The sequence below is a fragment of the Oncorhynchus keta genome, chromosome 12 (genome assembly GCF_023373465.1).
Source record: "Oncorhynchus keta strain PuntledgeMale-10-30-2019 chromosome 12, Oket_V2, whole genome shotgun sequence".
In the NCBI taxonomy this organism is placed as follows: Eukaryota; Metazoa; Chordata; class Actinopteri; order Salmoniformes; family Salmonidae; genus Oncorhynchus; species Oncorhynchus keta.
In genome coordinates, this window is record NC_068432.1 from 46,834,712 (window position 1) to 46,860,159 (window position 25,448).

The 25,448-nt window shown below is 45.8% G+C and overlaps 1 protein-coding gene across 4 annotated transcripts in view; it reads left to right on the plus strand.

The window, feature by feature from the left end:
* Window positions 1-25,448, plus strand: part of dym (dymeclin) — a 221,875-nt gene that overhangs the window by 181,891 nt on the left and 14,536 nt on the right. For all 4 annotated transcript variants that reach the window (XM_052458491.1, XM_052458492.1, XM_052458493.1 and 1 more), the window contains exons 15-16: window positions 17,252-17,434; window positions 20,410-20,523. In XM_052458491.1, the coding sequence (XP_052314451.1) occupies window positions 17,252-17,434; window positions 20,410-20,523 (297 nt within the window). The remainder of the gene's footprint in view (window positions 1-17,251; window positions 17,435-20,409; window positions 20,524-25,448) is intronic.

Consider the following 25,448-nt stretch of genomic DNA (forward strand, 5'->3'; position numbering starts at 1 on the left):
CAACAACACTGTGTGTGAAAACAACACTGTGTGTGAAAACTGCAGTTGTTTCTAATCTTCAATCTTTGTACCTGTAACCTGTGACACGTTGTCTTTTGTGTGTCTGTATTTCTCTGTAATATTTAACGGGGACACGCTGCTATTTCCCTGTTTTGACTTCTTGCCAGGTCGCCCTCGCAAAAGAGGTTTTTAAACCTCAATGGGTTTTACCTGGTTAAATAAAATGTAAAAAATAACAGGAAGTTTATAAACCTTAGAAATACACTTGACAGTTTTTGTCACTACTATTCAGTTAAGATATCACGTTTAGATTATTAGTGTTTCACAAGAGAACCTTGTTTCAATCTAACCATGTGAAAACAAATGTTTAGATGGAATACAGTTCACGTGCTTGTTGAAAATAACAAATACATTTCCCTTAAACCTTTGTTGTGTCAGGATTTAAATGGTATCATCGTTAAAACAGGATGAAAAGCAGAGATTTCCCCATTTAGGAGCAAAAGGGAGAGAGAGGCATTGTTACCCTGCAAGGGATTCTATGACCAAAGCAAATAGTTGTGCACTGGTCGGACAGCCTTGCCTTGTCCCTCTAGACAACAGGAAGTGGGTTGAGTATTGTGTGTTGGTTTTAACTACTGCTGTTGGTGAATTATAAAGAATTTGAATCCAAGAGATAAATAATGGACCAAAATAGAAGTAAAGTACTTCCATTCCACTCTGTCGAATGCTTTTTCAGCATCAAGAGCGAAAACATTTGGGTTCTTAAGATCACTAGTATGACAAAGAATGTCAATATATCTACGTAAATGATCAGGAGAGAGACGACCCTGCACAAAACCAGGTTGGTCTGTGTGGATGAGATTCTAGGTGCAGAGTTAATATAATCAACATTTAAAAGTGACATGTCTATGGGAGGAGTAAAACGTCTTTATCCTTTTTCAGTAAAGTATTAGCTGCCTGATGTAAAGTATGAGGAAGCTGTTTTAGACGGTCATTGACGAGAGGGAGAAAGCGAGGCATCGCCCGGCTCAGAGAATTGCAAATAGAATTCTATAGGAGAACCATCTAATCCCGGTGTCTTTTCATTTTGGCTGATAGCTCATCAGTAGTAACTAATATTTTTAGTTTTTATTAATTTAAACTTTATTTAACTAGGCAAGTCAGTTAATACCTATAAATACCTAGGTGTCTGGCTAGACTGTAAACTCTCCTTCCAGACTCATATTAAACATCTCCAATCCAAAATCAAATCTAGAATCGGCTTTCTATTTCGCAACAAAGCCTTCTTCACTCACGCCGCCAAACTTACCCTAGTAAAACTGACTATCCTAACGATCCTCGACTTCGGCGATGTCATCTACAAAACAGCTTCCAACACTCTACTCAGCAAACTGGATGCAGTTTATCACAGTGCCATCCGTCATCCCCAAAGCAAACATTTGGCCGCCTTTCCTTCCAGTTCTCTGCTGCCAGTGACTGGAACAAATTGCAAAAATCGCTGAAGTTGGAGATTTTTATTTCCCTCACCAACTTTAACATCAAGTATCTGAGCAACGAACAGATCGCTGCAGCTGTAAAAAGTCCATCTGTAAATAGCCCACCCAAACTACCTACCTCATCCCCATACTGTTTTTAATTTTATTTACTTTTCTGCTCTTTTGCACACCAGTATCTCTACTTGCACATAATCATCTGCTCATTTATCACTCCAGTGTTAATCTGCTAAATTGTAATTATTAGCTTCTATGGCCTATTTATTGCCTACCTCCTCATGCATTTTGCACACACTGTATATAGACTTTTCTCTACTGTGTCATTGACCTGTTTGTGTTATTGGCTTGTTTATTGTTTACTCCATGTGTAACTCTGTGTTGTTGTATGTGTCGAACTGCTTTGCTTTATCTTGGCCAGGTCGCAGTTGCAAATGAGAACTTGTTCTCAACCAGCCTACCTTGTTAAATAAAGGTACATACAGCCTGGAATCGAACCAGGGTCTGTAGTGACGCCTCTAACACTGAGATGCAGTGCCTTAGACCGCTGCGTGACTCAGGAGCCACTAGTCTCATGAGTCACACTGCAAACTAGATGAGTACAATTCTTCATACAATAGTCTAAACATTTCATTCATTTGAAGTGGATCTACTGTAACACAATGGAAGCTTTTCAGTCTGCCGTTCCTTGAACACTTTGGGCCAATCAAACAACGGAGCCCCATTCAATGAAGGGAAGCGAAGTGGGCGAGTTGAGGTTGCAAACACCCTTTTAGACGAGACTGACTTTATGACAAAAAAAATGATCGTATTTACACTTTGTAGTGCGTTTTGACACTAGACATGTCGATGCCAAGGGGCCATTTTCAAAGGGATTAGATGCTTTTTAGGGGCAGTCGCTCTTTAACACACTCACTCACACTCACCCACTCACACTCACACTCACACACACTCACACTCACACACTCTCTCACTCTCACACTCACATACTCACACTCACACACTCACTCACTCACTCACTCACTCACTCACTCACTCACTCACTCACTCTCTCACTCTCTCTCACACTCACATACTCACACTCACTCACACACTCACTCACACTCACACACACTCACTCTCACACACTCACACTCACTCACACACACTCTCACACTCACACACACACACTCACTCACACTCACTCACACACTCTCTCACACTCACACACTCCCACACTCACACACACACTCACTCTCACACTCACTCAGCCCTCAAGGTTAAAGGAATTGCAGTAGACAGATTAACATGTTTTATCTCCTGAGTGTACACACAGTCTCTTGTCTACGACACACACACACATTGTATCTGTCTGCGGTTATGTAAATAGCCTCCTTACAAGTCAGTCAATCAGGATCTTTCTGACCAATGACCACTGTCTCATCTCTACATAAACACCTGAAACCATTCTTCAATCTACCGCCTCATCACTGGTATTGGGCTAGAATGAAAACAGTACTCATTACAAACAAATGTGTTTTCAATAGTATAGATATCAATAGTATAGATATCTAGAATGTAGTTAACTCACATGCATTGTCTTTACTACATCAATACAAAAAAAATACTGTTGTATCTGTCGCTCGATACATTTCACGTCGTGATAGTTTTACATGAGTAATATATTGGTGGTTTCTTACACTAGTCATTTCTGTGTTCTAGATCGTAGTGCTGCTGCTGCTGCCTGGTGCTGTGGTCATGTAAATACAGTCCCTGTTGGCTGTCTGGGACAGGTTGTGTTGTGACTGTCTGTGACAGGCTGTCTTGTGACTGTCTGTGACAGGTTGTCTTGTGACTGTCTGGATGGTGGTCATGTAAATACAGTCCCTGTTGGCTGTCTGTGACAGGTTGTGTTGTGACTGTCTGTGACAGGTTGTCTTGTGACTGTCTGTGACAGGTTGTCTTGTGACTGTCTGTGACAGGTTGTCTTGTGACTGTCTGTGACAGGTTGTCTTGTGACTGTCTGTGACAGGTTGTCTTGTGACTGTCTGTGACAGGTTGTCTTGTGACTGTCTGTGACAGGTTGTCTTGTGACTGTCTGTGACAGGTTGTCTTGTGACTCTGTGACAGGTTGTCTTGTGACTCTGTGACAGGTTGTCTTGTGACTCTGTGACAGGTTGTCTTGTGACAGGTTGTCTTGTGACTGTCTGGGTGGTGGTCATGTAAATACAGTCCCTGTTGGCTGTCTGTGACAGGTTGTGTTGTGACTGTCTGTGACAGGTTGTCTTGTGACTGTCTGTGACAGGTTGTCTTGTGACTGTCTGGGTGGTGGTCATGTAAATACATTCCCTGTTGGCTGTCTGTGACAGGTTGTGTTGTGACTGTCTGTGACAGGTTGTCTTGTGACTGTCTGGGTGGTGGTCATGTAAATACAGTCCCTGTTGGCTGTCTGTGACAGGTTGTCTTGTGACTGTCTGTGACAGGTTGTCTTGTGGCTGTCTGTGACAGGTTGTCTTGTGGCTGTCTGTGACAGATTGTCTTGTGACTGTCTGTGACAGATTGTCTCGTGACTGTCTGTGACAGGATGTCTCGTGACTGTCTGTGACAGGTTGTCTCGTGACTGTCTGTGACAGGTTGTCTCGTGACTGTCTGTGACAGGTTGTCTCGTGACTGTCTGTGACAGGTTGTCTCGTGACTGTCTGTGACAGGTTGTCTCGTGACTGTCTGTGACAGGTTGTCTCGTGACTGTCTGGGTGGTGCAGTGCACTCTGACAGTGTTAGTGAAGCACAACTGTCTCTGGCTGAATTACCCTGCAAGAGGGAGAAATCACAAAGCAGGAGGGGAAGAGGAGAGTAGACAGGGGGAGAGGAGGGGGGGACATGTGGCTAGACAGAGGAGGACAGAAGTGAGGAGCGGAGGGGGGTTGGTGTGGGTGACTTGATATTAAAAAAAAGCCTCTGCTTCATTTCATATGGGGCGAGACAGAGGCACCTCTAATTTAATCAGCCTAGCATGTCTGCCACACACAGACGTCTAGTTTACACACACACGCGCACAGACACGCTCACACACGTACTCACACACACACACATGCGCACAGACGCGCGCACACAGATACGCACACACACAGACACGCTCACAGACACGCACTCACACACACACACATGCGCACAGACACGCACTCACACATATGCGCACAGACACGCACACAGACACACAGACATCGAGCTTGCACATTTGCATCTGACCTGGATTCCCTGGTGTGCAGTGGGCTAATCTCATTAGGGAGAAAACACACCACACCACGTGACTGTCTGCCGTTCCTTCACCATTTGTTTGGCGCAGTATGTTTTAGGGATTACCAGCCGGTGGGCTTCTGACTGCCCAAATGTTTGTCCGTCTACATGTATAATTGGTTTGCAAATTACGGTCGGCACTGTGTTCAGAGATGCTAAGTACTCTCGACCGGCAAATGCTACCGGTGTGTCCTGTCCTCGTCTCTCCCCTCTGCTCCTCATCCCCTTCTTCAGCTAGACCAATTATCACCTAACCCTTGGGAGTCCAGGCCTGTCGGGCCACCTCCACACTATTCCCTAAATAGTGCACTACTTTTGACCAGAGGCCTAGTACTGCACTATATAGGGAATAGGGTGCCATTTGCGATGCAGAAAGCACCTCAGCTCCCAGACACCCCATCAATCTTTATCAGACAGACAGACAGACAGACAGACAGACAGACAGACAGACAGACAGACACAGACCTACCTACCTCTATAACCTATTGTCCTCTCTCCTCCCTTCTCCTCCTCTATTCTCTTCTGTCACAGGTGACAGAAAATGAAATAACATATTTATGAAATGACATACTGTGGGGCACAAAAGTATTTAGTCAGCCACCAATTGTGCAAGTTCTCCCACTTAAAAAGATGAGGCCTGTAATTTTAAAATTGTTATAGACCAAATACTTATTTTCCACCATAATTTGCAAATAAATTCATTAAAAATCCTACAATGTGATTTTCTGGATTTTTTTTTCCTTCTCATTTTGTCTGTCATAGTTGAAGTGTACCTATGATGAACATTACTTGCCTCTCTCATCTTTTTAAGTGGGAGAACTTGCACAATTGGTGGCTAACTAAATACTTTTTTGCCCCACTGTATATTTATAAAATGAAATTACATATATTTATAAAATGATATGACATATATTTATAAAATGATATGACATATATTTATAAAATGAAATTACATATATTTATAACATAACATGAGTAGAAGCAGGAGATCCAGGGTTTTACTGTGTTGAATAAAGCATTCATCAGCCATCTTCACAGGTGTCCCAGTGCACATAGCTGTTTATACACACACACACACACACACACACACACACACACACACACACACACACACACACACACACACACACACACACACACACACACACACACACACACACACACACACACACACACACACACACTCACAGGGCAGCAGGCTCCCTCCCACCTCCTGATTGAAGGGTCACTCCACGGCAAATCAGGGCAGACAGAGTAGGGGGCCGTGTAAAAGAACCATAGGAATTCTGGGAGCTCGGGGGTGTGTTGGGGTGGTGCGTGCGCTCGCTGGACTACATAGCTAGCCGGTCAGATCGTCACTTGGCGTATTTCATTAGAATCGATAAGCTGTTTTGGACTTCTTGACTCCAGACTAGAGTTGTTCTCAGGCGGATCTTGGGTTCTTGATCAGACTCAAAAAGTGGCTTTTAAAGGCACAGTCCTTAAAGTCCTATTTTCAGCCAAACATCAGATCCACCATCTGGTTTTCTGTAGAGCTGAGAAAGGTATTGAAACATCAAATGTTATTTGTCACCTGCACTGAATACAACAGGTGTAAAGACCTTACTGTGAAATGTTGAATACAACAGGTGTAAAGACCTTACTGTGAAATGTTGAATACAACAGGTGTAAAGACCTTACCGTGAAATGTTGAATACAACAGGTGTAAAGACCTTACCGTGAAATGTTGAATACAACAGGTGTAAAGACCTTACCGTGAAATGTTGAATACAACAGGTGTAAAGACCTTACCGTGAAATGTTGAATACAACAGGTGTAGAGACCTTACTGTGAAATGTTGAATACAACAGGTGTAAAGACCTTACCGTGAAATGTTGAATACAACAGGTGTAAAGACCTTACCGTGAAATGTTGAATACAACAGGTGTAAAGACCTTACCGTGAAATGTTGAATACAACAGGTGTAAAGACCTTACCGTGAAATGTTGAATACAACAGGTGTAAAGACCTTACCGTGAAATGTTGAATACAACAGGTGTAAAGACCTTACCGTGAAATGTTGAATACAACAGGTGTAAAGACCTTACCGTGAAATGTTGAATACAACAGGTGTAGAGACCTTACCGTGAAATGTTGAATACAACAGGTGTAAAGACCTTACCGTGAAATGTTGAATACAACAGGTGTAGAGACCTTACTGTGAAATGTTGAATACAACAGGTGTAAAGACCTTACCGTGAAATGTTGAATACAACAGGTGTAGAGACCTTACTGTGAAATGCTGAATACAACAGGTGTAAAGACCTTACCGTGAAATGTTGAATACAACAGGTGTAGAGACCTTACTGTGAAATGTTGAATACAACAGGTGTAGAGACCTTACTGTGAAATGTTGAATACAACAGGTGTAGAGACCTTCGTGTGAAATGTTGAATACAACAGGTGTAGAGACCTTAGTGTGAAATGTTGAATACAACAGGTGTAGAGACCTTACTGTGAAATGTTGAATACAACAGGTGTAGAGACCTTACTGTGAAATGTTGAATACAACAGGTGTAGAGACCTTACCGTGAAATGTTGAATACAACAGGTGTAGAGACCTTACTGTGAAATGTTGAATACAACAGGTGTAGAGACCTTACTGTGAAATGTTGAATACAACAGGTGTAGAGACCTTAGTGTGAAATGTTGAATACAACAGGTGTAGAGACCTTACTGTGAAATGTTGAATACAACAGGTGTAGAGACCTTACCGTGAAATGTTGAATACAACAGGTGTAGAGACCTTATCTGAAATGCTGAATACAACAGGTGTAGAGACCTTATCTGAAATGTTGAATACAACAGGTGTAGAGACCTTCTGTGAAATGCTGAATACAACAGGTGTAGAGACCTTACCTGAAATGTTGAATACAACAGGTGTAGAGACCTTACCGTGAAATGCTGAATACAACAGGTGTAGAGACTTTATCTTGAAATGCTGAATACAACAGGTGTAGAGACCTTAGCGTGAAATGTTGAATACAACAGGTGTAGAGACCTTACCGTGAAATGTTGAATACAACAGGTGTAGAGACCTTACCGTGAAATGCTGAATACAACAGGTGTAGAGACCTTACCGTGAAATGCTGAATACAACAGGTGTAGAGACCTTAGCGTGAAATGTTGAATACAACAGGTGTAGAGACCTTACCGTGAAATGCTGAATACAACAGGTGTAGAGACCTTAGCGTGAAATGTTGAATACAACAGGTGTAGAGACCTTACTGTGAAATGTTGAATACAACAGGTGTAGAGACCTTACCGTGAAATGCTGAATACAACAGGTGTAGAGACCTTACCGTGAAATGCTGAATACAACAGGTGTAGAGACCTTAGCGTGAAATGTTGAATACAACAGGTGTAGAGACTTTACCGTGAAATGCTGAATACAACAGGTGTAGAGACTTTACCGTGAAGTGCTGAATACAACAGGTGTAGAGACCTTAGTGTGAAATGCTTACTTATGATGTAGAGAAGTAGGCTATACTATGGTAGATTAATCAACCGCATGTCACCACCACCTGTTTCTTATAGACGCTGTCAGTAGAACCAGTCGCAGTGAGAAGCACAACCAATATCAAAAGGAGACGTTATTATTCTATTATCCCCAGCGAGTAGCTGTTTTAAAGAAACCTTTTCATCCTCTGTGTTTCGCTTCATATTGTCTGATTTGCAGTCATAGGAAATCACTAAACGGGGTTATCTCTCTCTGTCTCTCTACACACACATACATACACACATCTATACATACACCTTAGCCAAGTAAATTTAAAGTCAGTTTTTCACAATTCCTGACATTTAATCATAGTAAAAATTCCCTGTCTTAGGTCAGTTAGGATTACCACTTTATTTTAAGAATGTGAAATGTCAGAATAATAGTATTTGGTAGCATTGCCTCTAAATTAAATTGGTATCCTTCCATAAGCTTCCCACAATAAGTTGAGTGAATTTTGGCCCATTCCTCCTGACAGCTGGTGTAACTGAGTCGGGTTTGTAGAACTCCTTGCTCGCACACGCCTTTTCAGTTCTGCCCACAAATGTTCTATAGGATTGAGGTCAGGGCTTTGTGATGGACACTCCAATCCCTTGACTTTGTTGTCCTTAGGCTATTTTACCACAACTTTGGAAGTATGCTTGGGGTCATTGTCCATTTGCAACCAAGCTTTAACTGATGTCTTGAGATGTTGCTTCAATATATTCACATAATTGTCCCTCCTCATGATGCCATCTGTTTTGTGAAGTGCACCAGTCCCTCCTGCAGCAAAGCACCCCCACAACATGATGCTGCCACCCCCATGCTTCACGGTTGGGAAGGTGTTTTTCGGCTTGCAAGCCTCCACCTTTTTCCTCCAAACATAACGATGGTCAAACAGTTATATTTTTGTTTCATCAGACCAGAGGACATTTCTCCAAAATGTACAATCTTTGTCCCCATGTGCAGTTACAAACCGTAGTCTGACTTTATTATGTCGGTTTTGGAGCAGTGGCTTCTTCCTTGCTGAGCGGCCTTTCAGGTTTTGTTGATATAGGACTCGTTTTACTGTGGATATAGATACTTTTGTACCTGTTTCCTCCAGCATCTTCACATGGTCCTTTGCTGTTGTTCTGTGATTGATTTGCACTTTTCGCACCAAAGTACGTTCATCTCTAGGAGACAGAACGCGTCTCCTTCCTGAGCGGTATGACGGCTGCGTGGTCCCATGGTGTTTATACTGTTTGTACAGATGAGGGTGGTACCTTCAGGTGTTTGGACATTTCTCACAATGATATACCAGACTTGTGGAAGTCTCAATATTTATTTTGATTTTCCCGTAATGCCAAGCAAAGAGGCACAGGTACACCTCCAATTGACTCAAATTATGTCAATTAGCCTATCAGAAGCTTCTAAAGCCATGACATAATTTTCTGGAATTTTCCAAGCTGTTTAAAGGCACAGTCAACGTAGTGTATGTAAACTTCTGACCCACTGGAATTGTGGTACAGTGAATTATAAGTGAGAATCTGTCTGTAAACAATTGTTGGAAAATGTACAACTGCGACCTGGCGAGAAAAACAACAGCAGTGTCACATGGGACAAACAAACGTACAGTCAATATTACAATAGAAAAATCTGTATACAGTGCATGCAAATGTAGTAAGATACAGTGTGGTTAGGCAGTACGGGTTGGCTGTCTTCATGATTACATTATTATGGATAACAGCGAGAATAATCTGTTTATTTGTCAAAGACAGTCAAGTGTCAATCATCACGTCATCAGAATAAGACCCTTTAATTGGAAAGGAGCATCAAGATCACCACCGTTGACTTTCCCCACCCTGTGAGGTTCATCAGAGGTTATTTCATCTGTAGCCTAATCCACCGCATGGTTTCACAAGTCTCAGTGGGAGGACCACACACCATGTCATCGCGTTACAACAATATCATGGTTATTAAATCAACATTTACAGATGAAAGGCGTTTCCAACGCCAATTTCTCACGTAACACATTTTCCTGTCAGCAATTATACAATTTTCAATCACAACTGATGTGCTTTTTTTTTTATTTTAAGTTTATATGTTATGACTTTACTCGCATAAAAACTGGATGAAAACGTGGTTACAGGCAGTGTTTTGATGCACACAGAGAGCACATGCGGACATTTTGATTTCATATATGTGTTCCCTTACATTTTCATACACACTAACTGTACTGCACAGCAGAGTAGCAGCTATCTGCTAGCGTTAGCATAGGCTATCACCCCTGCCCTTTCATACACACTAACTGTACCAGGCAGAGTAGCAGTTATCTGCTAGCGTTAGCATAGGCTATCACCGCTGGCCTTTCATACTCACTAACTGTACTGCACAGCAGAGTAGCAGCTATTTGCTAGCGTTAGCATAGGCTATCACCCCTGCCCTTTCATACACACTAACTGTACTGCACAGCACCAGGCAGAGTAGCGGCTATCTGCTAGCGTTAGCATAGGCTATCACCGCTGCCCTTTCATACTCACTAACTGTACTGCACAGCACCAGGCAGAGTAGCAGCTATCTGCTAGCGTTAGCATAGGCTATCACCCCTGTCCGTTCATATACACTAACTGTACTGCACAGTGCCCTGCAGAGTCGCAGCTATCTGCTAGCATTAGCATAGGCTATCACCCCTGTCCTTTCATACACACTAACTGTGCTGCACAGTGCCCTGCAGAGTAGCAGGTATCTGCTAGCATTAGCATAGGCTATCACCCCTGTCCTTTCATACACACTAACTGTACTGTAACACACCACACAACAGGGCCAGTTGCTATCTGAGTAGCAGCTACCACTCTGCTGCCGCTCCTAACACACATGATATCTAGCTAAACTACCATTATTCAACCCAACCACAGGCCTTCTCGTTTCTCCTGGGCTGGAGCAGACAGACATGGATCTCTGTCTCTGTTCTGTGCTGGAGATATTGGCAGGGCTTAGGAGCCCACAGCCCTAAGGCCGGGAGCTACCATCGTTCAGCACACACCCAGAAACACACACACCCACCGATGTACACCTACTATCCATTTATCCATTCAGTCTGCACCTCGTGTATCTACCATTTGTGTCCTCAGAATGGACCGGTCTTTCTATACTGAACAGAAATAGAAACACACCATGTGAACTGTTGGCCCCATGTTTCAAGAGCTGAAATAAATGTTTCCAGAAATGTTTCATACGCACAAAAAGCTTATTTCTAAGCACTGCAGTGCTAGCTGTGCCACTAGAGATTCTGGGTTCGAGTCCAGGCTCTGTCGCAGCCGGCCGCGACCGGGAGGCCCATGGGGCGGCGCACAATTGGCCCAGCGTTGTCTGGTTTAGGGGAGGGTTTGGCCGGCAGGGATATCCTTGTCTCATCGCGCACTAGCGACTCCTGTGGCGGGCCGTGCGCAATGCACGCTGACACGGTCGCCAGGTGTACAGTGTTTCCTCCGACACATTGGTGCGGCTGGTTTCCGGGTTAACCAAGCATTCTGTCAAGAAACAGTGTGGCTTGGTTGGGTTGTGTTTCGGAGGACGCAAGGTTGTCTGGGTGGCTTCTTGATATGCCTTCGCCTCTCCTGAATCCGTACGGGAGTTGCAGCGATGAGACAAGACTGTAACTACTACAAATTGGATACCACAAAATTGGGGAGAAAAAAAGGGGTGAAATTTTCAAAATTTAACTTTTTCCCCTCAAATTTGGTGCAGAAATGCGTTTGCATCCCTGTTAGTGAGCATTTCTCATTTGCCAAGATAAACCATCCACTTGACAGGTGTGGCATATCAAGAAGCTGATTAAACAGCATGATCATTATACAGGTGCACCTTGTGCTGGCGGACAATAACAGGCCACTCTAAAATGTGCAGTTTTGTCACATAACACAATGCCACAGATGTCTCAAGTTTTGAGGGAGTGTGCAACTGGTATGCTGTCTGCAGTAATGTCCACCAGAGCTGTTGCCAGATAATTGAATGTTAATTGCTCTACCTGCCTCCAACGTCGTTTTAAAGAATTTGGCAGTACGTCCAACCGGCCTCACAGCCACAGAGCATGTGGAACCACGCCAGCCCAGTACCTCCACATCCGGTTTCTTCCCCTGCGGGATAGTCTGAGACCAGCCACCCAGACAACTAATGAATCTGAGGGATGGTCTGAGACCAGCCACCCAGACAACTAATGAGACCAGCCACCCAGACAACTAATGAATCTGAGGGATGGTCTGAGACCAACCACCCAGACAACTAATGAGACCAGCCACCCAGACAACTAATGAGACCAGCCACCCAGAAAACTAATGAATCTGAGGGATGGTCTGAGACCAGCCACCCAGACAACTAATGAGACCAGCCAGGATGGTCTGAGACCAGCCACCCAGAAAACTAATGAATCTGAGGGATGGTCTGAGACCAGCCACCCAGACAACTAATGAATCTGAGGGATGGTCTGAGACCAGCCACCCAGACAACTAATGAGACCAGCCACCCAGACAACTAATGGTCTGAGACCAGCCACCCAGACAACTAATGAGACCAGCCACCCAGACAACTAATGAAACTGAGGGATGGTCTGAGACCAGCCACCCAGACAACTAATGAAACTGAGGGATGGTCTGAGACCAGCCAACTAATGAATCTGAGGAATGGTCTGAGACCAGCCACCCAGACAACTAATGAATCTGAGGAATGGTCTGAGACCAGCCACCCAGACAACTAATGAAACTGAGGGATGGTCTGAGACCAGCCAACTAATGAATCTGAGGAATGGTCTGAGACCAGCCACCCAGACAACTAATGAAACTGAGGGATGGTCTGAGACCAGCCACCCAGACAACTAATGAATCTGAGGAATGGTCTGAGACCAGCCACCCAGACAACTAATGAATCTGAGGAATGGTCTGAGACCAGCCACCCAGACAACTAATGAGACCAGCCACCCAGACAACTAATGAGACCAGCCACCCAGACAACTAATGAAACAGCGAGTTGGTCTGAGACCAGCCACCCAGTTAACTAATGAAACTGAGGAATGGTCTGAGACCAGCCACCCAGACAACTAATGAAACTTAGGGTTTGAACTACTGAATTTCTACACAAACTGTCATGAAACAGTCTCTCGGAAGCTCATCTGCATGCTCGTCGTCCTCACCATGGTCTTGACATGACTGCAATTCGAGGTCGTAAATTACTTCAGTGGGCAAACAACGTACCTTCGATGGCCACTGACACGCTGGAGAAGTCTGCTCTTCACGGATGAATCCCAGTTTCAACTGTACCTGGCAGATGGCAGACAGCGTGTATGGCATCGTGTGTGTGAGCGGTTTGCTGATGTCAACATTGTGAACAGAGTGCCCCGTGGCGGTGGGGTTATGGTATGGGCAGGCATAGGCTACGGACAAAGAACATAATTGCATTTTATTGATGGCAATTTGAATGCATAGAGATACCGTGACTTGATCCAGAGGCCCATTGTTATGCCCAACTCTTTCTCCCCCCTCTCTCTCTCTCTCTCTCCCCTCCCTCTCTCTCTCTCTCTCTCTCTCTTTCTCTCTCTTTCCCCTCTCTCTCTCTCTCTCCCTCTCTCTCTCTCTCTCTCTCTCTCTCTCTCTCTCTCTCTCTCCTCCCCTCCCTCTCGCTCTCTTTCTCTATCTCCATCTCTCAGCTGGTGGGCTGGTTCTGTCTTGGCTCTCAGAAGCCATTGGTCTTAGGCACGCGGAGTGATCTCACTCTCCTGCTGCAGACCGACATGATGATCAGCGTCCCAATGGCACCCTAATATACCCTACCCTTTTATAGTGCACTAGTTTTGACTAGAACCATAGGGGCCCGGGTCTAAAGTAGTGCACTAGGGGCCCTGGTCTAAAGTAGTGCACTAGGGGCCCTGGTCTAAAGTAGTGCACTAGTGGCCCTGGTCTAATGTAGTGAACTGTAAAGGGAATAGAGTTCCATGCTCTTTCGTCTCAGCCATGGGAATATGACAAGCACTGCTAAACCGCAGGGGAGGGAGAGAAAGACGGAAGGAGGAAGAGAGAGGGAGGGGAAATGACAAGTAGACGAGCAGTGGAGAGGGGAAATGACAAGTAGACGAGCAGTGGAGAGGTAGGGAGAGGGGAAATGACAAGTAGACAGGCAGTAGAGAGGTAGGGAGAGGGGAAATGACAAGTAGAGAGGTAGGGAGAGGGGAAATGGCAAGTAGACGAGCAGTAGAGAGGTAGGGAGAGGGGAAATGACAAGTAGAGAGGTAGGGAGAGGGGAAATGACAAGTAGACAGGCAGTAGAGAGGTAGGGAGAGGGGAAATGACAAGTAGACGAGCAGTAGAGAGGTAGGGAGAGGGGAAATGGCAAGTAGACGAGCAGTAGAGAGGTAGGGAGAGGGGAAATGACAAGTAGAGAGGTAGGGAGAGGGGAAATGACAAGTAGACAGGCAGTAGAGGTAGGGAGAGGGGAAATGACAAGTAGACAGGCAGTAGAGAGGTAGGGAGAGGGGAAATGGCAAGTAGACGAGCAGTAGAGAGGTAGGGAGAGGGGAAATGGCAAGTAGACGAGCAGTAGAGAGGTAGGGAGAGGGGAAATGACAAGTAGACGAGCAGTAGAGAGGTAGGGAGAGGGGAAATGGCAAGTAGACGAGCAGTAGAGAGGTAGGGAGAGGGGAAATGACAAGTAGACAGGCAGTAGAGAGGTAGGGAGAGGGGAAATGACAAGTAGACAGGCAGTAGAGGTAGGGAGAGGGGAAATGACAAGTAGACAGGCAGTAGAGAGGTAGGGAGAGGGGAAATGACAAGTAGACGAGCAGTAGAGAGGTAGGGAGAGGGGAAATGGCAAGTAGACGAGCAGTAGAGAGGTAGGGAGAGGGGAAATGACAAGTAGACAAGCAGTAGAGAGGTAGGGAGAGGGGAAATGACAAGCAGTAGAGAGGTAGGGAGAGGGGAAATGGCAAGTAGACGAGCAGTAGAGAGGTTGGGAGAGGGGAAATGACAAGTAGACAAGCAGTAGAGAGGTAGGGAGAGGTGAAATGACAAGTAGAGAGGTAGGGAGAGGGGAAATGACAAGTAGACGAGCAGTGGGAAGGGATGGAGGGAAAAGGAGACTGTTGGTTCCGAGCATCAGGCTGGCTGCCCCGTGCGGATGCAGATACCCTGCTACTTTCTCTCTCTGTCTCATTCTATCTCTCCCTCCCTTTCTCTGTGGAGTCCCAAAGTAGAGATGTCCCCTCTCTCTCTTGATGTGAGGAAATTGGTTTGGATTGTTTTGGACCTGTGAGTGAAAAGGGCCGTGTGAATTCACATGTAGCACCATGTCCTTTTGTCTGGTGTTCCTTGATCATTCATATGTTTTGTATTCAGGCCAATGGTGCATGTTTACATTGTTTAGATGAGGTTCCAGACTTGAGCTGGTAGAACATGACAAGATGTTGACCTTGACCTTCAGTAAACTGGGTACCTTGAAACGCTGAGGTGGACAAAGACATTGTTGGTTGTGCAAAGTGAGAGTGAACGACAGCATGATGTAAAGAAGGGAGGGCTGTAATAGGGCCACTGGGCTCTGTTCCCTCCCTCCTCCCCTTCTCTCTGGGCTCTGTTCCCTCCCTCCTCCCCTTCTCTCTGGGCTCTGTTCCCTCCCTCCTCCCCTTCTCTCTGGGCTCTGTTCCCTCCCTCCTCCCCTTCTCTCTGGGCTCTGTTCAAGCTCCCTCCTCCCCTTCTCTCTGGGCTCTGTTCGCTCCCTCCTCCCCTTCTCTCTGAGCTCTGTTCCCTCCCTCCTCCCCTTCTCTCTGGGCTCTCATGTCCCTCCCTGGTGTTCCTCCCCTTCTTGTTTAGATGAGGTTCTCTGGGAACTGACAAGATGTTCCCTCCTTCCTCCTCCCAAAGACATTCTCTCAAAGTGAGAGCTGATGTAAAGAAGGGAGGGCTGTTCCCTCCCTCCTCCCCTTCTCTCTGGGCTCTGTTCCCTCCCTCAATCTCTCCCCCTCTCTCTCGTTCTCTCTCTCCCTCGTTCTTTCTCGATGTCTCCCTCACACTCTATCTATATATCTATCTATCTCTCTCTCTATATATATATCTATCTCCCCCTCCCTCAGGTAGGCAGGCAGGTATAATATGTTCCTGTTTTGCATAGCAGAGTGCTGTTGTGCTGCCTGGTCCGTGGCCATAGACTCCAGACAGTCTATATGGAGTTAGATAACATCTCAACCACGCAGACTTCACAATGGCTATCCCTCAACATGACACAACCACCCTGCCGCTCGCCTGCTTGCCCCTGTGTTGCCTGTTTCCTAGTCCGTGTCCAGCCCCCTACGGACTTAGTGGTGCCCCCAGCTTCCTCCCTGGCTCCAGCCACTTCTAGGCTGCCCTGTACACACACACACACACATACACACACACCGTCACTTTGTATTTAAGGCCCAATGGAAACCATTGATTCTAGTCATTCAGAAAACACACTTTCTCTTTCACCTGAGGAAGCCTGTGTATAGGGGTTGTTCACCTTATCAGGGTTATTAGATTACATAGACCCACCCTAAATTCCTTTCTCTTCTCTCTTATGTGTCTTTTTAGGACAAGAATGCCATTTTTTAAAATATGTATTTCACATACATTTTCCTATAAGTGTGTAAAATTTCCTCTGCTATCTCTCTCTCTCTCTGTGTCTAGACCTCTATGTTAATAGTTTATCTCTTCTCTAGGCCCAGGACCTCTATGTTGATAGTTTATCTCTTCTCTAGGCCCAGGACCCCTATGTTAATAGTTTATCTCTTCTCTAGGCCCAGGACCTCTATGTTGATAGTTTATCTCTTCTCTAGGCCCAGGACCTCTATGTTAATAGTTTATCTCTTCTCTAGGCCCAGGACCTCTATGTTAATAGTTTATCTCTTCTCTAGGCCCAGGACCTCTATGTTAATAGTTTATCTCTTCTCTAGACCCAGGACCTCTATGTTAATAGTTTATCTCTTCTCTAGGCCCAGGACCTGAATGTGATCGAGGAGGTGATTAGGATGATGCTGGAGATCATCAACTCGTGTCTGTCGAACTCTCTACACCACAACCCCAACCTGGTCTACGCCCTGCTCTACAAGAGAGAGCTCTTCGAACAGTTCAGAACACACCCCTCCTTCCAGGACATCATGCAGAACCTCGACACGGTGAGACAGAGAGACACACAGCACGAATGCCAGCATGCAAACACACACACTCAAACATTAATTCCTAAATCCTCATTGAAAACAATGGCCAATTTTGGATTGAAACTCCTCCACTGCTGTGCTGAATTTTAGAAAGTCTCTAATCTTTCCAGTAGAAACGTTTTGTGAAAAAGCTTTGTAGCGTTTCAAAGATTTGGGATTTACAATAAATAATATATTTTCATGATGGAGAGAATTTTGCGCCTCAATTTCTGATGCAAAGATACTCAGAGGATCGATTACTATTCTAGTGTCAGATGAGAAGAAGCGTAGTACAACTCTGAAAATATTTGGCATGGGTATCCAGATCCTCACAAAGTTCTACAGCTGCACCATCGAGAGCATCCTGACCGGTTGTACCACCGCCTGGTATGGCAACTGCTCGGCATCCGCCGTAAAGCACTACAGAGTTTAGTGCGTACGGCCCAGTACACCACTGGGTCCAAGCTTCCTGCCACCCATGACCTCTATACCAGGCGGTGTCAGAGGGAGCGCCAGTACAAAGGCCACTGGCTGCCTGTTAGAGATGTCTCAAGCCAGTTCCTGGGACCACCCTCTCTGGGATGACCAGTTAGAGATGTCTATCTGGCAGCCTGTTAGGCTCTCTGGGACTCTGGCAGCCAGTTAGAGATGTCTCTCTGGGACTCTGAGGTTAGAGCGCTCAAGTCTAGGTCCAAAAGGCTCTGGCAGCCTGTTAGAGATGTCTTCTGGGACTGGCAGCCTGTTAGAGATGTCTCTCTGGGACTCTGGCAGCCTGTTAGAGATGTCTCTCTGGGACTCTGGCAGCCTGTTAGAGATGTCTCTCTGGGACTCTGGCAGCCTGTTAGAGATGTCTCTCTGGGACTCTGGCACTCTGGCAGCCTGTTAGAGCCTGTTAGAGATGTCTCTCTGGGACTCTGGCAGCCTGTTAGAGATGTCTCTCTGGGACTCTGGCAGCCTGTTAGAGATGTCTCTCTGGGACTCTGGGACTCTGGCAGCCTGTTAGAGATGTCTCTCTGGGACTCTGGCAGCCAGTTAGAGATGTCTCTCTGGGACTCTGGCAGCCTGTCTCTCTGGGACTCTGGCAGCCTGTTAGAGATGTCTCTCTGGGACTCTGGCAGCCTGTTAGAGATGTCTCTCTGGGACTCTGGCAGCCTGTTAGAGATGTCTCTCTGGGACTCTGGCAGCCTGTTAGAGATGTCTCTCTGGGACTCTGGCAGCCTGTTAGAGATGTCTCTCTGGGACTCTGGCAGCCTGTTAGAGATGTCTCTCTGGGACTCTGGCAGCCTGTTAGAGATGTCTCTCTGGGACTCTGGCAGGAGCAATTAGGGTTTAGTGCCTTGCTCAAGGGCACATCGACAGATTTTTCACCTTGTCGGCTCAGGGAATCTAACTAGCGACCTTTCGTTATTGGCCCAACACGCTAACTGCTAGGCAACCTGCAGTCCTGATCTTTTACTCCATGTTGCTGTGATACATTTTTGTTGCTATGATACGTTTATCAGCTGTTAAATGTGAGAAACACATAAGACAGAGAGATGGTCTGTCCGGAAAACGTTAGTATCAGTCAATCCTTGCTTCCTCTGTCCTTGTTTCCTTAGTTGTTATTAAACAAGGACAGAGGATGTGATAACCCCCCCCCCCCATCATTTAAATAGATGCTCTGCATCAGTGGATACTCAGACACAACAGTTAGTCCAGGTACACAGTAAATTCAACATCTGCACTCAAAATCCCCCAAAAATGTGATTATTGATTTTTGAAAAGAGAAAAAATGTAATAATTTTGTTAGTTTTACACTAAAGACATGACTCTACCTCTGTACTGTAGAATTAGTGAATTTAGTCCATTTTTACATTAAAGACATGACTCTACTGCTGTAGAATTAGTGAATTTAGTCCATTTTTACATTAAAGACATGACTCTACTGCTGTAGAATTAGTGAATGTAGTCCATTTTTACATTAAAGACATGACTCTACTGCTGTAGAATTAGTGAATTTAGTCCATTTTTACATTAAAGACATGACTACTGCTGTAGAATTAGTGAATTTAGTCCATTTTTACATTAAAGACATGACTCTACTGCTGTAGAATTAGTGAATTTAGTCCATTTTTACATTAAAGACATGACTACTGCTGTAGAATTAGTGAATTTAGTCCATTTTTACATTAAAGACATGACTCTACTGCTGTAGAATTAGTGAATTTAGTACATTGTCTTTAACTGTAATGTTTTGTTATGTTCCAACACTCCATCTTGTGCCAATATCAGTTATTTTTAAGTCTTGGTTGCGATATTGTTTTCTACTGGAGCTTAGTGTCAACAGACAGCGTTTATGCTGATTACACGGCTAGTTACTACAGCTGATGACGTTAGGGACATCTGTTGCAGTGGTAGACTCGCCTGACGACCCGAAGCAGAGGATGAAATGAATTATGAAGCTGTGAGGAGACGACAGTTAAATCACCTCAACGTTATGATACATGTACGAGACTCATTGAAGAGTAAGTCAATGGTGTCAAATCAAATCACTTCCTCGGTTTTTTTAATTTAATTTTTTAATTTTACCTTTATTTAACCAGGCAAGTCAGTTTAGAGCAAATTCTTATTTTTAATGACGGCCTAGGAACAGTGGGTTAACTGCCTGTTCAGGGGCAGAACGACAGATTTGTACCTTGTCAGCTCGGGGGTTTGAACTCGCAACCTTCCGGTTACTAGTCCAACGCTCTAACCACTAGGCTACGCTGCCGCCCCGGTTTCATGACAACCTCGTCTTAAATGACTGACACCTTCATTTAAAGTTGTCATAGCAACCTAGATGCAAGTAAAGGCGTTTCACAGAAAATACATGTATTTAGACCTTTACCTCACAGGTCCCTCGAGCAAACACACCACATACATACAGACACACACCCCTGTCTGACTTGGTCTTCTGTTGCCGCCGTGTCCCACAGGTGATAGGTTTCTTCAGCCAGCGTCTGGAAGCAGCAGGGACTGACCTGTCAGTAGAAAGGGTTCAGGAAGTTATCATGAAGGGAGCACAGGCCCTTCCCAACGACCGCCTCAAGGTAAGTAATAAACACACATACACACACCCTGCCCAAAAACACACAGAGACAGCAGTGGTAATTAACAATTGGGATTCGGGGGGTTGGGAGGTGGGGGCAGTAGGTGGGAGCTGGGGGTGGGGGCTGTAGGTGGGAGCTGGGGGTGGGGGTGGGGGTTGGGAGCTGGGGCTGGGGATTGGGCCTGGGAGCTGCGGGTGTGGGCTGGAGGTGGGAGCTGGGGGTGGGGCCTGGGAGCTGGGGGGCCTGGGAGCTGGAGGTGGGGCCTGGGAGCTGCGGGTGGGGCCTGGGAGCCTGGGAGGTGGGGCCTGGGAGCCTGGGGCTGGGGGTGGGGCCTGGGAGCTGGGGGTGGGACCTGGGAGCTGGGGGTGGGGCCTGGGAGCTGGCCTGGGGTGGGGCCTGGGAGCTGGGGGTGGGGCCTGGGAGCTGGGGGTGGGGGCTGGGGATGGGAGCTGGGGAATGGGGATGGGAGGTGGGGGGCTGGGCTGAAACTGGGTATATGGGGAGTTGGAGTTGAGGATGATTTAAGATGAAGTCCAGCTCCAATCTTCATCAGCATTAATGTCATGCTCCACCGCCATCCTTCCTGCCTGGTGAATATGCTGCTGCAGATAATGACATTTCAAGGAGACGTGACAGCTCCGTCAGTTTGTCTTCATTTTACATCCCAAATGGCACCCTGTTCCATATATGGTGCACTACTTTTGAACAGGGCCTATCATCGTGCACTATATAGGGAATAGGGTGCCATTTGAAACGCTGGATCCGGGAGAGGAATCAATTTGCCAGCAAGCACTTCGTTACCTTGCACTCCGTGCTGGGACACCGCCTACCCACAATTCCCCAACCCCACATGAATCAAGGAGGAAATATGTATCTGGGGACGTCGCTATGCGTTGCCATGTAGTCCATCTTCAGCGGCGCCTAGCCAGACGATTTTAATGTTTAATCATGTGTTCTATGTTCTGTTGTGGGGCATTGCAACAGGAAGGCATGTGTTCTATGTGTTCTATGTTCTGTTGTGGGGCATTGCAACAGGAAGGCATGTGTTCTATGTGTTCTATGTTCTGTTGTGGGGCATTGCAACAGGAAGGCATGTGTTCTATGTGTTCCATGTTCTGTTGTGGGGCATTGCAACAGGAAGTCATGTGTTCTATGTTCTGTTTTTTTTATTTTATTTTTATTTCACCTTTATTTAACCAGGTAGGCTAGTTGCGAACAAGTTCTCATTTGCAACTGCGACCTGGCATAGCATAAAGCATAGCAGTGTGAACAGACAACACAGAGTTACACATGGAGTAAACAATTAACAAGTCAATAACACAATAGGAAGAAAGAAAAAAAAGGGGAGTCTATATACATTGTGTGCAAAAGGCATGAGGAGGTAGGCGAATAATTACAATTTTGCAGATTAACACTGGAGTGATAAATTATCAGATGGTCATGTACAGGTAGAGATATTGGTGTGCAAAAAGCAGAAAAGTAAATAAATAAAAACAGTATGGGGATGAGGTAGGTAAAAATGGGTGGGCTATTTGCCGATAGACTATGTACAGCTGCAGCGATCGGTTAGCTGCTCAGATAGCAGATGTTTGAAGTTGGTGAGGGAGATAAAAGTCTCCAACTTCAGCGATTTTTGCAATTCGTTCCAGTCACGGGCAGCAGAGAACTGGAACGAAAGGCGGCCAAATGAGGTGTTGGCCTTAGGGATGATCAGTGAGATACACCTGCTGGAGCGCGTGCTACGGATGGGTTTTGCCATCGTGACCAGTGAACTGAGATAAGGCGGAGCTTTACCTAGCATGGACTTGTAGATGACCTGGAGCCAGTGGGTCTGGCGACGAATATGTAGCGAGGGCCAGCCAACTAGAGCGTACAAGTCGCAGTGGTGGGTGGTATAAGGTGCTTTAGTGACAAAACGGATGGCACTGTGATAAACTGCATCCAGTTTGCTGAGTAGAGTGTTGGAAGCAATTTTGTAGATGACATCGCCGAAGTCGAGGATCGGTAGGTTAGTCAGTTTTACTAGGGTAAGTTTGGCGGCGTGAGTGAAGGAGGCTTTGTTGCGGAATAGAAAGCTGACTCTTGATTTGATTTTCGATTGGAGATGTTTGATATGAGTCTGGAAGGAGAGTTTACAGTCTAGCCAGACACCTAGGTACTTATAGATGTCCACATATTCAATTTCGGAACAATCCAGGGTGGTGATGCTGGTGCAGGCAGCGAACGGTTGAAAAGCATGCATTTGGTTTTTACTAGCGTTGAAGAGCAGTTGGAGGCCACGGAAGGAGTGTTGTATGGCATTGAAGCTCGTTTGGAGGTTAGATAGCACAGTGTCCAAGGACGGGCCGGAAGTATATAGAATGGTGTCGTCTGCGTAGAGGTGGATCAGGGAATCGCCCGCAGCAAGAGCAACATCATTGATATATACAGAGAAAAGAGTCGGCCCGAGGTTGGAACCCTGTGGCACCCCCATAGAGACTTCCAGAGGACCGGACAGCATGCCCTCCGATTTGACACACTGAACTCTGTCTGCAAAGTAATTGGTGAACCAGGCAAGGCAGTCATCCGAAAAACCGAGGCTACTGAGTCTGCCGATAAGAATATGGTGATTGACCGAGTCGAAAGCCTTGGCAAGGTCGATGAAGACTGCTGCACAGTACTGTCTTTTATCGATGGCAGTTATGATATCGTTTAGTACCTTGAGCATGGCTGAGGTGCACCCGTGACCGGCTCGGAAACCAGATTGCACAGCGGAGAAGGTACGGTGGGATTCGAGATGGTCAGTGACCTGTTTGTTGACTTCGCTTTCGAAGACCTTAGATAGGCAGGGCAGGATGGATATAGGTCTGTAACAGTTTGGGTCCAGGGTGTCTCCCCCTTTGAAGAGGGGGATGACTGCGGTAGCTTTCCAGTCCTTGGGGATCTCAGACGATATGAAAGAGAGGTTGAACAGGCTGGTAATAGGGGTGGGACAATGGCAGCGGATAGTTTCAGAAACAGAGGGTCCAGATTGTCAAGCCCAGCTGATTTGTACGGGTCCAGGTTTTGCAGCTCTTTCAGAACATCTGCTATCTGGATTTGGGTAAAGGAGAACCTGGAGAGGCTTGGGCGAGTAGCTGCGGGGTGGGCGGAGCTGTTGGCCGAGGTTGGAGTAGCCAGGCGGAAGGCATGGCCAGCCGTTGAGAAATGCTTGTTGAAGTTTTCGATAATCATGGATTTATCTGTGGTGACCGTGTTACCTAGCCTCAGTGAAGTGGACAGCTGGGAGGAGGTGCTCTTGTTCTCCATGGACTTCACAGTGTCCCAGAACTTTTTGGAGTTGGAGCTACAGGATGCAAACTTCTGCCTGAAGAAGCTGGCCTTAGCTTTCCTGACTGACTGCGTGTATTGGTTCCTGACTTCCCTGAACAGTTGCATATCGCGGGGACTGTTCGATGCTATTGCAGTCCGCCACAGGATTTTTTGTGCTGGTCGAGGGCAGTCAGGTCTGGAGTGAACCAGACCTGCAACAGGAAGGCATCTGTTATATGTTCTGTTGTGGGGCATTGGAACAGGAAGACATGTGTTCTATGTGTTCTATGTTCTGTTGTGGGGCATTGCAACAGGAAGACATGTGTTCTATGTGTTCTATGTTCTGTTGTGGGGCATTGGAACAGGAAGGCATGTGTTATTTGTTCTTTGTTCTGTTGTGGGGCATTGCAACAGGAAGACATGTGTTCTATGTTCTGTTGTGGGTCATTGCAACAGGAAGACATGTGTTCTATGTTCTGTTGTGGGGCATTGGAACAGGAAGACATGTGTTCTATGTTCTGTTGTGGGGCATTGCAACAGGAAGACATGTGTTCTATGTTCTGTTGTGGGGCATTGCAACAGGAAGGCATGTGTTCTATGTTCTGTTGTGGGGCATTGGAACAGGAAGACATGTGTTCTATGTTCTGTTGTGGGGCATTGGAACAGGAAGACATGTGTTCTATGTTCTGTTGTGGGGCATTGCAACAGGAAGGCATGTGTTCTATGTTCTGTTGTGGGGCATTGCAACAGGAAGACATGTGTTCTATGTTCTGTTGTGGGGCATTGGAACAGGAAGACATGTGTTCTATGTTCTGTTGTGGGGCATTGGAACAGGAAGACATGTGTTCTATGTTCTGTTGTGGGGCATTGGAACAGGAAGACATGTGTTCTATGTTCTGTTGTGGGGCATTGGAACAGGAAGACATGTGTTCTATGTTCTGTTGTGGGGCATTGGAACAGGAAGACATGTGTTCTATGTTCTGTTGTGGGGCATTGGAACAGGAAGACATGTGTTCTATGTTCTGTTGTGGGGCATTGCAACAGGAAGGCATGTATTCTATGTTCTGTTGTGGGGCATTGCAACAGGAAGGCATGTATTCTATGTTCTGTTGTGGGGCATTGCAACAGGAAGGCATGTATTCTATGTTCTGTTGTGGGGCATTGCAACAGGAAGGCATGTGTTCTATGTTCTGTTGTGGGGCATTGGAACAGGAAGGCATGTGTTCTATGTTCTGTTGTGGGGCATTGGAACAGGAAGACATGTGTTCTATGTTCTGTTGTGGGGCATTGGAACAGGAAGGCATGTGTCTCTACTACTACTGTTACCAGATAGCTATTAAGTACCCTATTCCCTGTAAAGTGTATTATTTTTGACAGAACACTGTTAAAAAGTAGTGCACTATAAAGGAAATATGGTGTCATTTGGGACGCAAGGGTGTGTAGCATCTCTCCAGCCGTATCTCCTGCTACACATCTCAACACTGTGGCTTTTCAGATAATGGAGGTGTCAACACTGTGGCTTTTCTGATAATGGAGGTGTAGCATCTCTCCAGCCGTATCTCCTGCTACACATCTCAACACTGTGGCTTTTCTGATAATGGAGGTGTCAACACTGTGGCTTTTCTGATAATGGA